The sequence below is a fragment of the Mixophyes fleayi genome, chromosome 3 (genome assembly GCF_038048845.1).
Source record: "Mixophyes fleayi isolate aMixFle1 chromosome 3, aMixFle1.hap1, whole genome shotgun sequence".
Taxonomy (NCBI): Eukaryota; Metazoa; Chordata; class Amphibia; order Anura; family Limnodynastidae; genus Mixophyes; species Mixophyes fleayi.
In genome coordinates, this window is record NC_134404.1 from 317,645,541 (window position 1) to 317,663,009 (window position 17,469).

The following is a 17,469-nucleotide window of genomic DNA, read 5'->3' on the forward strand; positions in this document are numbered from 1 at the left end:
TCAAATAGGTTTGACTATCAATTATATAAATGTTTAACCTTAGAAAGAAACACTTTCCAACTACAGATACTGCCAAACAAATCATGCAGAAACCTTCTTTCATTGACAATGCCAAAAAAATATAAAAAGGTTAAAACTGTGCAGATCAGAAAGAACAAAAGGAAAAACTATTATATGTGATTTAGAAGATACTCCTTTGTATGGTTCACTTCTTAAATATCAGACTTTGGCACCAAAAATGAAGAATTATTCCAAGAAACAGTGATACAATACATGCTTGATAGGTCACAAAGAAATAGACATTACGCAGACGCTGCAATACACTTTAGACCATCAGATGTCCACTGAAAAGTATTGAATATATCATCCTGTCCCACTGATATATAGCAGAGATACTCCAGAGGTTATTTAGGCTCAAGCTGCCCATCTCATCCTCAAAATGTGAAGTACAGGTACAACTAGGGAAAGGTCATTGTAATTTTGTGTACCATTCTGATGACAAAATCCTTACTGCTCGGGGATAGGATCAACAAATAGGACCACAATGTAATGTAAACTGCTCGCATTGTGCTACACATAAAATAGTACCTATGCTGTACTTTTAAAAACAAACCTATGATTTTGATAACAGGAACAAACAGTGCTAATACATTTTTAAACAATGTGGACTAACACAGAGTTCTAAGTGAATATATAAATAATATATACAAGCATAATGAAAACATTTTTTTTTACCTAAAGAAAGTGAATTTACAGAATAAAACAAATATCACCTGTAACACAAATATTATAGAATTAAAGAATTATGGCTGGGAAAACAGGGAAAGGGATACGGGGAATTACTACATGCAATGTACAAAGAAATAATTTATTCCACTAATAGTAATTTCAGTTCTTAGGAGGTGTAGGAAGCTACCGCAGTATATTACATATATTATATTACATTTTACAATAGTTTACCCAAATAACCCGGGATCTTCTGCATCACTTCATCAAGTGAACATTTCTACTGTGTTTCTGAAATTGTTAAAGCTGAACTGTTGTAGACATAACAGCAAATTAATATCAACTCTCTAGAGCTAGATACCCAAACCAGTGGAGGAAATAGTATGGGTGCAGTGGGTGTACCCCCACCCCGCATCCCTCCCCGGCCATAGGACCCCAGAGCACTCCCCAAGGCTCCCTCTCTGCTCTGAAAAGCAATGCGATCTTATGCCCCTATCCAAGAGTTCTAATTCCGAATTCCCATTCATTTTTAGTGCTCATTCACCTATCTACCTAATTTTGCCTATTTAAAATCATTGAAAGAGTCTTCACTGTTAAAATCCTCACTGGAGTCCTGAAAAATGAATATTAGTGGAACACTGCAGTGAATTGGGTTTATTCCCCATTTTTAACAAAGAAATACAAACAAATATGAGCAGAAAGAAGAAAATTACATTTTGCAAAGAAAAACATCTATATAATAAATAAATCATAGAAGGGAAAATGAAGACTCAGCACATTTAATTTTACACAAATGCATATATTTGTGCTGGATGCGCATAGGCAAGGAGCACATCCCTGTTCCACTTTTTGATGTTCTGCAACACAGACGAACATAGTTACAATGGCTATCAAACCCTCTGTTTAAAACCAAGGCAGTCCACCTGCTCAAGAAGAGGCAAGGCTACAATGTTCTGTCTCTCACCCAATGAATTAATTGCTCTCTTAATGATTTTACATACATGTTTTTATCTGGCCAATCACAAAATATTGTTTGCTTTAGCATCTGCTGGTATAATTACTATTTGTCCATTGATTTGTTGTTCTGGCATAAGTGCAGTTGGAAGATAGGTTTTATCATCATAATATTGATATAGACATTCAGACTACACATTTAATTGCAGATAAAATGTAGCCCCTGTTCCTGGTTGTTATTAGATTGTTATCTTTATTTCAGTTGTTGGTTAGTTTGGTAGACATAACTATTGTCGAAACATCCTTTGTACATGTGTATTCTTTAGTAGACTGTTTTGTTACTTGAGGATTTATTATTTATGTGGGGACTGTCTCTATTGTACTTCCAATTTATGTACCTAGAAATAAAGTTTTAACACTAAACAGGATGCATATGTATTTGGTTCTATAAGTAACATTTTGTGCATGTTCATCAAGTTTTGGGATCTAATTGTTAAAGACAAAAAGATAAGAATTTTAAGCTCTTAATACTTTACATATGATTATTTTGATGTGATTCGATATATTTTTGGTGCCGTTGTTTAAAATGGGAATTAGATCACAACCAGGGAATTATAGACCTATAAACCTGACATCAATAGAGGGAAAACTACCGGAAGGCATATTAAGGGATAATATTGAAGATTACTTGGTGCGCAATAAGATTATTAGTAGGGATGTGCATCGGCGACTTTTGGTGTCTCATGTTTTGGATTCGGATTTTCGCGATGTTTTGGGTTCGGATTTGTTTCTCAAAACACCTGCCGAAAGGTTTTGGTTCGGATTAAAGGTTTTGGATTCAGATATTTTTTGAAAAAAGTAAAAAGTTCAAAAATCAAGTTTTTGGGCTTATTTTCACTCCTACGCTATTATTAACCTCAATAACATTCATTAACAAGCATTTCCACTAATTTACAGTGTATTCTGAACACCTCACAATATAGTTATTAGTCCAAAACGTTGCAACGAGGTATCTTTCTGGACTGCGTAGTGGAGTGGTCCCCACAATATAATAAGAAAACCATCAACTGGTCTTAATCGCACCAATAAATGTATCTGGACTGCGTAGAGGAGTGGTCACCACAATATAATTAATAAAAAAACCTCCACGGCTCTGAATTTCTCAAAATTGACAGAGCACAGCACACAGCACCACTGGACTGATACTGCAGAATGTGTGAACTTTGTAATATTGCAGCAGTACCACTGGACTTTTACTGCTGAATGTGTGAACTTGGTAATATTGCAGTACCAATGGGCTTATACTGCAGGATTGGTTTGGCAAATCTTGTTGTAATTAAAAAAAAAATTAATTAGTTTTTTTGTATATTTTTTTTATTAACTTTTTTTTAATTTTTTAAATACTTGGGAATATTGGGGAAATAACTATGCCCTTAGAAGCACAGAGCACGGGACACAGGACCACTGGACTGAACAGGACACAGCACACAGGACCCAGCAGCACCACTGAACTCAAAATTGACAGAGCACAGCACACAGCACCACTGAATTGATACTGCAGAATGTGTGAACTTTGTAATATTGCAGCAGTACCACTGGACTTTTACTGCTGAATGTGTGAACTTGGTAATATTGCAGTACCAATGGGCTTATACTGCAGGATTGGTTTGGCAAATTTTGTTGTAATTAAAAAAAAATTAAATTATTTTTTTGTATTTTTTTTATAACTTTTTTATAATTTTTTAAACACTTGGGAATAATGGGGAAATAACTATGCCCTTAGATGCACAGACCACAGGACACAGCTCGACTGGACTGAACAGGACACAGCACAGGACCCAGCAGCACCACTGAACTCAAAATTAACAGAGCACAGCACACAGCACCACTGGACTGATACTGCAGAACAGAACACAGCACAGCATAGCACAGCACAGAACAGCACAGCACAGCACAGCACAGAACTAAACAGCACAGCACGAGATCTACCAGAACAGAGGACCACCTTACACACCCTCCCTCTACCCTGATCAATGCCCGAGTGAAGATGGCGGCGACTAGCGGGGAATTTATAGGTTCCAAGTATCGCGAGATCCGACAACGGGATTATGACTCGGAGCCTCGCTTTCAAGTTTTCATTTGGCGCCAATACCCGGATCTGTCTCGGATCCGACTCGGATCGGCAACGTTCGGGTGGGCTTGGATTCAGGAAATCCGAGTGCGCTCATCTCTAATTATTAGTGGGAATCAGCATAAATTTGTGAGGGATACGTCACGTCAAACTAATCTTATTTGTTTCTAAGGCCTATGGTACAGTGTCACACAAGTTGTTTTACAACATATGGGAACTTGGTCTAGGAAACAACATTTGTTCTTGGGTCGAAAACTGGTTGGAAAATAGGGAACAGAGAGTGGTGATAAATGGAACATTTTCTAATTGGTCAAAAGTTTTCAGTGGAGTACCTCAAGGTTCCGTGCTGGGGCCACTCCCTTTTAATATATTTATTAATGACCTTGGTGATGGTTTAGAGAGCAAAGAATACATTTTTGCAGATGACACTAAACTCTGTAAGGTAATAAAATCAGAGCAAGATGTAGTCTCTTAGCAGAGGAACTTGAATAATGAAAAAGGATTTGCGAGTGCTGGTAGACAGTAGATTTAGCAATAGTGATTAATGTCAAGCAGCAACTACAAGAGCCAATAAAGTATGGGTTTTCATAAAAAGGGGCATAGGTACAAGGGAAGACAGTGTGATTTTGCCACTATATAAATCGTTGGTAAGACCTCATCTTGAATACAGAGTACAGTTCTGCGCACCACTCTATAAAAAAGACATTTTGGAACTAGAAAGGGTTCAGAGAAGGGCAACAAAATTGATAAAGGGTATGGAGTCATTAAATTATAAAAAAAGTTAAGCTAGTTTAGGCATGTTTACTTTAGAAAAGAGGTATCCAGAGGAGACCAGGGAGGGAGCCGGATCGCCAGCTGACCACAAGGTAAGTATTTTCTTCTTTTTTTTTTTTCAGGTTTTTTTTTCTGCGCTGCCTCTGACGGGCCCCCTGGGCTGCAGGGCCCCCGGGCACCTGCCCATTGTGCCCAATGGGAGAGACGGCCCTGCACACACACACACACACACACACACACACACACACACAGACACACACACACACACAGACAGAGTGACAGACAGAGAGAGAGACTAGGGTCAATTTTGATAGCAGCCAATTAACCTACTAGTATGTTTTTGGAGTGTGGGAGGAAACTGGAGCACCCGGAGGAAACCCACGCAAACACAGGGAGAACATACAAACTCCCCACAGATAAAGCCATGGTCGTTAATCAAACTCATGACACCAGTGCCATGAGGCAGAAGTGCTAACCACTATATTTTATGGTTAAATATGCTTGCTAGAGTATACAATTTTTTGTTTCAAATTTTGAGATCATGCTCTGTCTGTAATACCCAGTTTTGTTTTATTAATGTTTGTTCCCAATTGTAAAGTGCTACGGAATTTGTTGGCGCTATATAAATAAATGTTGATGATGATGATTGTTGTTTTTCATTTATTTTTCTCCTAGCTGTAAATTGCATAGAAACCTTTTACCTGATTCAGTGGAGTGAAATATTTCTGATCTCTTCTCTGCAAATCTCTTCTATACATATATAAGTTTGGGACATGTATTACTTTATAGTATTTATTCCTATGCGTAATGTTCAGATTGTTATGCACATATAGATCACATCAAAATTACAGAAAAAAAAGTCAAGTGCAAAGTGGAAATAGCCCTGGTAAGATATACGCTAGTAGTAAAGATAATGAAGGCCATAGATAGCATCAGAAATAATATAGAGAGTGTAAAAACAGCAATAGTTGTGTTCTGTTCACTGCAGATGCTAAGATAAAGGGCTTAAATGAAAAATAGATTAAAAACAAGCATCAGTAAGCACTTCCTTGCTTTAATGATAAAAGTGATGAATAGGCTATTTATCATATAACTTTGCCACAGCAAAGACACTTTTATAATTCAAGATTCAATTAGTTGTCTTCCCATGTGCAGTGGCAAATATTTTAGGGTATAAGTAAGACATCTCTTGAAGGGTAATTATTTTGGACAGTGTGTATCTGCTTTAAATGGAGGTTTTGTAGCTGTACTGTAAAAAAATATAAATTAACATTTACCTCTGGCTAATGAATATTTGTTGTTATAACCCTGTTTTCTGTTGTGTACACTTTAAATTAGTCATGTATAATAGACAAAGCTTCTGGGGATCTTTTGTTTACTATACTAGAAGCCTATAGTTGCCTATTCTCCCGGTATGTCTGGGAGACTCCCGAATTTACTCCCGAGAGAACAGGGCAACCTCCCGGAGCCTAACAGTAAAGTGACGAGAAAGGAGCTTAAGGCGCGAATTGTTTGCCCCACCCACCATTGTAATTCTGTCAAGAGCCACAGCTTCTCTGATAGCCGCCGTGGCTCGCTCTCTGCCTGCACCTCTTGTCCCGGCCGTCGCCATGATGACCGGGACGTCACTTTCGCCATGTGCCCCGGCTGTCACCCAGGGCCATCTTTTCCATTGGGCACGATGGGCAGGTGCCATGGGGCCCCACGGGCAAGGGGGGCCCATATGCAGGGCTCTTAATTAGAATAGATAACCCTGCAAAAGAAAAAACCTGCAAAAAAAACCTTCAAGGGTCACTGAGCAAGTACATCTAACTATCTCTATCTCTATATATCTATATCTATATCTATATCTGTATCTCTATACATCTATATCTATATATATATATCTATATATGTAGGGGCCCTGGTGCACTGCTTTGCCCGGGGGCCCATAATGTTGTTAAGATGGCCCTGCTGTCACCAGGGCAAAAGCCGACTCACTTCTGATATCACCGTCGTGGCCCAGCTAATTTGACAGCTGGGTGCACGTGCGCTATGAGGTTTATTAATTAATCATCATATGAACCTTGTTACCACCCTTGTGGCTCTCCAATCCTCATTGGCCCTTCTTTCTTTATAAGGCAGGGAGGGCTTAGCTTCCCTGCCGGTTATATCGCTCAGTTTCCTGGCTGCTGACCTGCTCCTTTACTCTGTTCCTGTACTTTTGGATTTATATTTCTGTGTATGATCTCTGGCTTGTTTCTTGGACCGTGATTTATTGCTGGTGACCCTGACCTCTGCCTGTGACTCGGTTATCCTGTCTTTCTGCTGGCCTGACCCGTTGTCTCAACCTTACCTCAATGCCTGCTTTTGCCCCGTGACCTGCGCCAGTTCTTTACTAGGCTTATATCCTGCCATCATTCCCTCTCCTGTGCTACGGTTATATCCATAAGCTTGTACATTGCTAAGTTTAAGACCTGGGGGCATCTGAGTACCTGTGAGTGCGACAAGCTGCTATAGGAGAAGACCTCTACCACCTGTTCTACAAGCTAATGACTATAGCCGTTAGCCATAACAAATTGGTCATAAAATGTGCTTGATGTTTAGGGGGTGGGACCAAATGACGCGATCCGTTGGGCAGCGCCCCCAACACACCCACCTCCCCCTGATCTCCCGGAGCACTCTTTACCAAATTTAGCAAGTATGCTATAGGTGATATAAATTACCATCTTTGGAGGCTCACTTTTACTAATTACACTGATCATTACCACCTAGCGGTGTGTATAAGACCCCCCAGCTTCTAACCTATTTACTTGGATCCATGTTTAGTCACTGATCTATACACTTGTAGGCCCCATCAATTTATAATTACATGTTATATGGAAAGAATGAGAATAGTTATGGGGATCTTTACACTAATGTCTATGGACAATAAAACACAAATATTCAAAGGTATAAACTTTAGATGAATGAATTATTTGCATAGTTACAAGGTTGCTGTTTTACAGCGGGGTTTAATATCATTATTGGAAGCACATGTTGTTCTTTTTTCTCACTTCATTGCTAAGTAAACTTCTGTCGGTGCGAAATGACAATGCAGAACAATGTGAGCTATGGTATAAATAGCTTCTTCTCTCTCTCCCAATATTATAATCTCAATTATTTTGTTTACATAACTACACACCTTTTATCATTTATGTTGTTTGACAATGCACATGATACTAGATGTCATAATAAAAGTAATAATAATAATAATAATAATAATAATAATAATAAATAAGAGCAAAAAATAATTAGAAACATTTGAAGTTATTTCTTTGATTTCTTTCAGTTATTTTGATTCCTTTGGATTATAGTGGGAACAAATGAGAGAATTTGCCAAAGGCATATTTCCTTTTAATTGCAATTCTTTTTCTGTTTCTAGAGAGGACAAAAAAGTCTAATTTAGAATTTGGGACAATAAAAACACGCTGGTTTGTTTGTTTTTTTTAAACTATTTTTCACCCTATCAGGTTGTCAGGTCCGAACTGGACTTGGACTTGGGACCTCTGTGGTTCGGTAGCTTCTAGGCTATTAATGCAGGTGCTGGTTGGACTCTTCATGACCTATTGTTTTGTCTAGTCAGTGTGTCTTCCCTGTGTCACAAGCCCAGCTGTAGTTAGTTCCCAGAAACATCCAGAGTATTCAAAGGAAGCTATTACATTAGAGGTTGCTGGGGCATATTTTTAGCTATGACTGTATGCATCCAGTCTGTCTTTGGATATTTTTGTATGTGCCTTGCCTGAATCTTGTCCCACGTCTGCTGGTCTTGGTCTGATTTGTCTTGTTTTTCTTGCTATTACATTTAATCTGTGTCCGCTTTGGTTTGCTATTGTCTAGCCTTCTATTGTCTCCTAGTCATGGCCCTGTCATGGCCAGCTTGCCTTGCTGCATTTTAGCTTCCCCTGTGCTATCCCTTGAAGGTTTCTGAGAGGCCCGTAAGGGAGAGGCGACTGCGTAGGCTCCAGTGTACACTTTGATCAGGCACTTGGTACTCCTGTAGGGGTTTTGTTGTAAGGTCATTTCCTTTTCTATCCTTGAGTTGTTTCTGCCCCAGCCTTCCCATCCTCACTTAGTCAGTGGCTTTTATTCTATTACTTGTTTGTCTTGTTTATATTGTTGTTCTGTTGTTTACCCCACATCTGCTTTTATCCATTATTGCCTGAAATCCATTCCCTTATCTCCCTGTCAAGGTCCTGTCATGCCCAGCTTTCCTAGAGTAATTCTGAAGTTCCTCATATGCTATCCAAGTCCCAGGGCATCTGGGTTCATGAAGTAAAGGAACTGGTATAGGGCTGAGAGCACACTAAGACCAGGAAACTAGTAATCATTTGGGTGTCAGGTCTTTTTACTTTCTATACTTTTGTTATTTCTGGCCATGTCTTGTTGGTTATCCTTTTCTCCGTGTACTGTTTGTATATGCATTGACTTCTTTTATTGAAGCCTGGCCTGGCTCACTACTTATCTTGCTATATGACTACCTGCTCCTGGCTTCCTGTCTTTTGTCTTGGCCTGTACCGTTCGTGGCTTTGACTTTGCTATGTCTATGAGTCCTTATCCCTCTCTACATGATCTCCCAACATACTCATCCTGTATGTTTCTTTTAGTTCTTGCCCTGGAATTCAATTCTTTTAGGTCCTAATCAGATCAGCTTTTTTAGGTGTTTGCAAGCTCAATTGACTGCTTCTTATTATTCTTACCAAGTTATGCAACTGTACAGCTGTGTTGGTTAGCATGGAACCTTGCACCCTAACTTGGCATGAGCCTAAGTTGGAGCTCTGCATCTAAATTAATCCAGGCCTGTTATCACTTAAATGCACATTAAATGTCCTGTAATCCTGGGTTCTGCAGTTTATCTGCATATATTGTTACTGACCCTTGCGTTTACCCTGACAATTAACCCATGTCATTTTCCTTGATGATTTTCTTGTTTATTATATTCTATTTTTTAGCTAATTTTGTACTGTGTACTCCTATTAAAGCTGACTCAGCTTGTCTGACCACCTTGGGGCCAAGTACCAATGAAAGGAAGGAGGCTTGCTAAAAGCAAAGATCACAGCTAACCTGGTTACAGTCGATGACCCACTAGTGTCACTCAAGAGTCAAGACCAGATTGGGAACTTAAAGAGGACCTGGAAAATGCTGTGAAAGACCTTGGGTTGTAAATGGGGCCATGTTGTTAGTAAAGGGTTGTCAAATCATCACAACACAGGGGCATATATGCTCTGGTGGAGTGGGTGCAGTCAGCATACAAGGGGCACTAAGCCATACACCAACCCCTACCCTTAAAACACAGTGGCAATGCTGTGGTACATGTGGCTTATCAATCACAAGCAGAGCAACACTAAAGTGGGACATACCTTTCATATTTCTTTGCAGTCAGGGAAAAGTCTAGACTGCGTGGGACAGACCACCGAATTATAACTATATCACCAGTATTGGCTGAAAAGAGCACAACTCTGTAAACTCTATGGAGATAGTGAGCATGAGAGCACACACAGTACATGATTGGAAGTTGATTGGGAGGAAAATACTAAACAGTACGACAAACCAAATGACCTGACAATCGTCACTTTGGGACAACTTTCAACCATCGTGTACACACTAACCCGACTTCCAACCAAGCGGTCGAATGTCAGCTGATTGGCCCAATGATTGGACGAAAAGCTCCAGTGTGTACCTAACCTTACATTAGCTATTATTTTGTTTCACAATGTCAATGCTTGAGTTTTTCAGTAATGCCTCATTATAGTGTGGGAGAGTCATAGCATTGTTAGACTTTATAGCACCATCATGTAAAAAAATCTGGGGTGAGTCACAAAAATAATTTTTCCCTCTTTTCCCTCTTTCATAATAATATTTATGCAATGCTTTTTCGTATATGATTGAAGAAGGTATACAATGGATCTGCACTGAGGGATTATTGTTGGACATAAAAACAGACTAATGAAACGTATTCATATAAAAAATAACCACACAACTTTAAGATAAATTTAATTTTTTTTTATTTTGCTGTTTATCTCAACACTGAGTACCTTGTTAATCTTGTATTCCATTTTCTATTTGTTTTTTAACAGGAGAATTGTGTACACGAAAATTGTGGTTATACCAAATGGAGCTTTCTCAGGATTTGAAGAAGTTACAAACATGTATGTAGTAACTAATTTCCATCATATAGATAGAAATTGTTTAAAATTTGGCAACAAGAAATAGGCATACTGAATGTACTTTTCCTTTAGTTTTAAAATACAGGTATGGGACTAGTTATCTGGAGACCCAGTATCCAGAAAATTAAAAAGACAAAATATGCTGTTTTGTAATGATGTCATACATGATTGACATGATCACTTGCCAGTTTTTTCCTACAGTAATTATAAGGAACACTGCCAAACAATTTACTAAAGGGGGAAATACGTAGGTCAGTGTGAAGACAGACAGGGGTCATTTTTAAATGCAAATTCATACATTTTAGGCATCATGCTCCAAATTATAGAAAAAAATCCTTGTTTAAAGTTTAACGTTTAAAAATTAGCTCACTTATTTTAGCCTTCATATATAAGGTTTCTCATTATAGAAATAAACATCACAAATGGGCCTTTTATACTGACTTAGATCTGACAGGAAGCTGTCCTGATAAAGTTTCCTCTTTGTGGGTAATACTATGTTTTATATACTAAAAGCAAAAAGAAATGGTGTAATGATAGAAATATTCTTTGTGGGAACACGGTGGATGTATCCAAAACCATTCCTGTGTCAAGGAAAACAAATACATGTTGAAGGAAGCGTCTCAGACCTCTTAAGGGGCGTATTCAATTGTTCCTCCGGCCGCCGGAAAAATGAGCGCGTTAAAACTATTACCGTTTATACGGTAATATTGCGCGTAAATAGCGTTCATAAGGTAATTCAGCGAGTAATTACCGTATAAACGGTAATAGTTTTAACGCGCTCGTTTTTCCGGCGGCCGGAGGAACAATTGAATACGCCCCCTTAGGAGTTAACTTGCCATGTCCCTTTGCACTGCCAGGAAAAACTTGTCATCTCCTGTTTAATAAATAGAGGTGACTGCCGGCAAGGGAATGTGTGTTACTGTGAATCACATTTCAACACTGCGACTTGGAGGAGGCAAGCAATGATGCCTTCACTCCAGTCACCAAACCTTGGATGTGTTGCTGGACCTGCTGTGTAAAGGAGGAGAGCAAGAGAGAGAGTGAGGGAAACCTTCACTGTAAGTTAATTCCACAGATACTAAAGTGAGAGAGACTGTACTATCTGTTAATTAGGATTTAATAGAGATTCTGCTGTATTTGCTGTCCATTGCATTTGCTGATGGACTGTGATCAATTGGATATCTATGTCTTAGCATTAGTTAGATCTTCAAAAATGTGGTGTAATGGGGAGATGTAAAGGAAATAAGTTATTACTGTGGCTAATCAATTGGCAGTGCTATCTTCTGGTGAAAATTATTTAATGTTTGAGAAACACTCCAAAATAGAGATATTTTTGGGTGAAACCTGAAAAATTATAGGAATTCAATACGGTCATATCAACATTATATCTATTGCAAATAAACTTTTTGGGCATGTTACAGGGGGAATAAATGGAGGTGTTCTTCCTTAGAAAACATAATATACCACACTTAACTTATAAAGCTGAAAATATGGTTGATGTAAATGTATCTGATAAAATATCTGAAGCTGAGCCAAGCAAGTAGGTTTATAAATGTTCCCGGTAACAGTCTCTGAGAGGAACTTGATAAAAGAGAGCAAGCTGAGCTTGCTGCAGTTCCTTTATTTCCTTAAAAGAATTGGAGACAAAGCGAAGTTCAATTTTAAGGTTGGTAGTAAGTGGAGACTGAAAGAAAGGGCCATGCATTTGTGCTATCCTTAACCAATGGTAATGGCAAATAATAGTAACCTCTGAAAGAGAAGCTGCTCTTGGAATCAGTACCCTTGCTGGGGACTCATAGGAGAATCATAAGACTCAAGTTAAGTTAGACTCAGGATCAGCTTCCTGCCAACATCTTACTGGGGAATTACGTCAGCAACATCTGTCGCAGCATCATCAGAGGAAGAAATCTTGCGACAATCGAGGAGTCACAGACAGGCTTTGGATCATGTATCACATTTAGGGCCTCATTTAGCTTTAGGAGTAAATCCAGCTAGGTGGTTTATTTTTTCACCTTGGCAAAACTTTGTTATGCTGTATGGGAAAATTAGACGGGTTTGATATGGCAATATGGTTTGTCCAGTTGTAAATTTTTACCCTTTAGCTGGATTTGCTTCTAATTGTAAATGGGGCGCTTAATTTATCCCAACATCATGGTCTTCGTTCCCTGAATTGCATGCTTATAATGTAAACTTTGGTAACAATGGAGGCAAAATAAAATTAGAACAGACTTTTTGTCAGTTATGGATCCCTACACATACTTATCTACTCTCTAGGAATGTCCAGGAGACTCCTAAATGTTAGGGAGTCCTCACAGACTCCAGTTTCAGAGGAAAGACTCAGAAATCATATCAATAATCAATAAGAATCAATAATCATATCATGTGCAGAAATCAATCTGATGCCTCTGTCCATTCTTCATTAATCAAGTAAGGACAACAGGTTGTCAGATTATGTCAGTCAGATTTATATCCACCCAGGGGAGTGGCTATTACACAAGGAAGTGTTTTAATAGTTGGTGGAGAAGTATGGGGTCCCTCAAATGGTTCTAATGGCGACAAGTCAAAACACAGAGACTCCACAGCAGAGGGAATAGATGCTATAATGAGACCTTGGGACTTCAAACTGGGATATGCGTAATCGCGGTTCTTCCATTCTGGCCCCGTAGACCTTGGTTCATAGTGGCACGGGAGATGCTCCTAGAAAAACATTGACTTCTGTCTCTGCAGCCAGATTATTTAAAAAGCACACATGATATGCACTGCAAAAAATCTTAGATGAATGCCCAGCACACTTCAAGGTGCATGTCATCTGTCTGCTCTCAGAAGATGTCTATATTATATTTAGGAGAGTTGTCAATTTTATGTGTGTGAAGTGTTTAATTGCATTGTAGTGTGCCTGCAAAGCAGTTCCCATTGATTCTTCTCCAACCAGCCCTGTCAGCCAGGCTAGTGGCTCTATAGCAGAGAAACCCGCGGCAGGGGTCCCCATGCAATAAGGACACACAGCCCTAGGCTGGTCAGCACAGTGCTGGATTCCCTATGGAGTTGGGGCCAGCAAAAAAAAGTGAGTACCACCTCGCTAGAGGTACCCTTGGGAAACCACAAGTGCCAGCATTCCCTAATACCGGGGCCACTGGGCCCTGTGGTGCGCCAATGCAAAATGTAAATAAAAGACACCCCTTGTTTAAAGCAGAAGATTTTATTTTAAAAAGATTTAACCTGTAAAACTCATATTTACCAACTCTGTTCTTCATCTGTACGATCCAATCTTGTAAGCTTTTAATCCAAATGGCGCTGTTAAAAGAAAATAAAATATATACATTTTAAGCTTGTTGAAGAAATAAAAATGGTCTGACATTTGTTCCATTGGGAATTCGTATCCAACCCTTAAAAATATAGGACTCAACATAACCAACACCATAACTGAGTTGGTGCAAAAAGTCCTTTTGTGGAGCGGAAATGGCCATGTGCCCGTTTTCACAGCAAAGAACGAAAATGCACCCTCTTTCCTATTATCTTATTACAATTATCTAGATCCACAAACTGAAATTTTATTTCCGCACTGCTCAGCTAAATGAGGCACAGCTTCAGTCCATACAACCCCTCCTCTCTGCCGTGCAAACTGATACTCCTCAGCAGTAATGTTGCTCTTTAAGTCTATGGTGTAAATTTACCAAGCTGAAAGTTTGGAAAAGTGGAGATGTTGCCTATAGCAACCAATCAGATTCCAGTTATCATTAATTTTAATGAGTCTACAAAATGACAGCTAGAATCTGATTGGTTGCTATAGGCAACATGTCCACTTTTTAAACCCGTAGCTTGATAAATGTGTCTAGGCCGACTCACACAAATCAGCAGGAGTTGAAATGACTGTTTTGCGCTTTGAAATTTGGAATTATTACCTTTTTTGTGGGTTTAAGGCCATATTCATGCATTTTCCCCGTGAGCAGGTTACACTCATTTAAAATATTTCTAAGTCAAACACAACTGGTGTATGAAGAGAAGCAGGGATCTTCCTTATATTTTTATTCTGTTCCTTTTACATATTTTAATCTATATTTTTACTTTACTTTGTCATGGTTACCTCTATAACTAAGACTTCCTATAGGCAGTACCTGATTACTGATTACCGTCACAGTAACATCATCATAGCAATCCAAAGTGGAAGTTCTACTTCTACACTTGAATGAGTGCTATATTTCACTTATCTGGTGTCCCATTAATAACAGCCTGCTTTCAGTGGGAAGAGGATACAGTAGAGCATCTGCCTGCCTGATTCACATTACAGAGATCAACATCCTGATGCACAATGTCCCAGCATAATAGGACATAGATTTATATCTGCTGGGCACTAAAGGGCCAAGGGTATGTTGAAGAACACTTATCGTAAAAAAATTAACTAGTTTTTCCCCATCAGTATTTTACATTAGAAAATGAGTATTTAAAAATAGCCTTGATCAATAAGAAGAAAAGTGTTTAGTACAAATTTTAATTGGTGTTTTGTTCACACTACAATTTCATCATAATATAATTTCATGGTGCAGTAAACAAACACTCAAATTGTAAATTGCATAAGAACAAAGCTTGAGCAGCTTCATCAACATAAGTCTTATTCTATCAATGGTCCATTGGAAAAACTGTGATTAGGGGCCATTTACTAACCAATAAAATGCTGAGATGGAGCATATTTAATACAAGTTAACCCGTGCATTATACTCATGCATTCTAGTCAAATCAAGCTACTTAAGGTCTTAAAAAGGTTCTTGTCATGCATTTGGACCTAGCCCAGGCCTCCTCAGGGGAAGAGCGTTAGTTCCCGACGCAAGCGGCCTTTTTAATGTGTGTTCATGAGGTAAAATTACCTCACGAAAATGAATTTGACCCTCAACTCGTAAATTTAGCCTTTACTACCCCTCCCACGGGGGGAAGGGGGGATGATGGAAGTTAACTGACTTGACTATTCTAATTTTTTTGTCAAATAATGTCAGTATACCAAATTTCAGGTCAATTGGATGAGCCCTTTCTGAGAAAATAGTTTTTTCCACACACACTAACGCACGCCTCTACACATGTGTGTTCATGAGGTAAAATTACCTCACGAAAATGAGTTTGAGCCCTACCAAATTTCAGCCCTTTTTGAATTTTTTTTCCCACACACACTAAGAATTTAGTAGGTCAGTGTATAACTCTGCCCAGCAGGTGGCGCTGCAACTTGTTTTTTTTTTCCACACACATACACAGACGCCACTAAGCATTTATATATTAGATTGCATAGGGATAAGCATGCAGCAACATTTTATTGGGAATGCCCATTCTGGTAAAAGTAAAAACCTTATTTTAAAGTGCTGAAAAGTAGGGCTTTTGGATTATTGCCTTCATTAGTGCACAATGTGTCAGCCATTTTTATGAGTTTACAGCAATTAATAAATGCAGCCTAATTGTGCTTGCTTAAGACCACATCACTATATTTGTAACCCAAATCTAAATAAATAGATGGAGGGTGTTTCAAAGAAGTGTAATCATCAAGCAACTAGCCAAGAGCATGTGCCTTTGGGTGGGGTATGTTTTTGCGATAGTGCTAATTGCGACAATCAGTATAGCGACAAAAGAATGCCGATTAGAATAATCCGGATATGGAGGAAATCCAGATCTACCATAAAAAAGACGCACAACATCCCCGAAACGTCTCCTATACATTCTGAATGCAGAAAATGCCTGCTTTGCAAATGACATCAATTAAAATAGCAATAGTGAGACTTCTGGTTTTAAAGCGGCAGGACCCACCACCTCTATAATCTAGAACCCTTTATCCTGATTCTAATTGTAACCCTTACCCTAATCCTAGCTCTAAACCTAACTCTAACCCTAGACCTAACCCTTACATTAGATTATAGAGGCGTGATGTTTTGTGTCTTGTTCATGGTAAGCCTGGATTTTCTCCATATCGGGATTATTCTAATCGGCATTCTTTTGTTGCTATTGCGATTGTCGGAAATGTGTAAATCGCAATCACGGCTACCACTGGTGCATGTAGCCTTCTTGTACTGAATAGTATATATGTAGGCTGTGTTAATACAGCATCATTTGGTGCATTATCTTCCATTATACCAGCACATGATTGCTGCGATTGTCTAAACAATTCCTGCTCTGTCCGTACTGTTGGTAAGTGAAATAGAGATAGCTTAATATTATTAAGGAATATGTCCTCATACAAACATTGTGCCCAGCTCACTTACCTGGATGGTAAGGTTCCACCAACAGGGACCCCCATTCCTCTGAGATTCACAGAGTAAATAATGGCTTAACAATGCAAGCTGCAATGTTAAATGCTGTGCAGAGAAGTATACGATGCTGCCACTTCAGTCCCGCAAAATAGTTTGAATTGAAAGTCCCAGCATGGTATGGAAAACAAAACTATGTTTCTAAGCAGCGATCAAGACTAGGCAATGGCATATAGATAAAGCATGTTGCTTTGTAATAAGCTGCCCTTGTTTAGCAATGGAGCAGTTGCGGCTAACAAAAGAGATGGAGAGAGGTATATGGCGGATGCATAATCTGCAATTTGAGAGTCACTCGATTGCACCAAGTCCAAATGACATGCGCGAGGAAGAGCACGTTTTGGCTGCAAAAGTTTCCAAAATTAATTGCAAATCATCAAATGCTTTGAATGGTGAGACGGAAAGACAGTGACATATGTAC

At 38.9% G+C, this 17,469-nt stretch overlaps 1 protein-coding gene across 5 annotated transcripts in view; it reads left to right on the top strand.

Moving 5' to 3' along the window:
• The window catches only part of FSHR (follicle stimulating hormone receptor), a 117,751-nt gene that overhangs the window by 31,180 nt on the left and 69,102 nt on the right, over positions 1 to 17,469 (top strand). For 4 of the 5 annotated variants that reach the window (XM_075204090.1, XM_075204091.1, XM_075204089.1 and 1 more), the window contains exon 2: positions 10,681 to 10,752. The exons of the other annotated variant lie outside the window; for it this stretch is intronic. In XM_075204090.1, the coding sequence (XP_075060191.1) occupies positions 10,681 to 10,752 (72 nt within the window). The remainder of the gene's footprint in view (positions 1 to 10,680; positions 10,753 to 17,469) is intronic. 5 annotated transcript variants of the gene reach the window in all.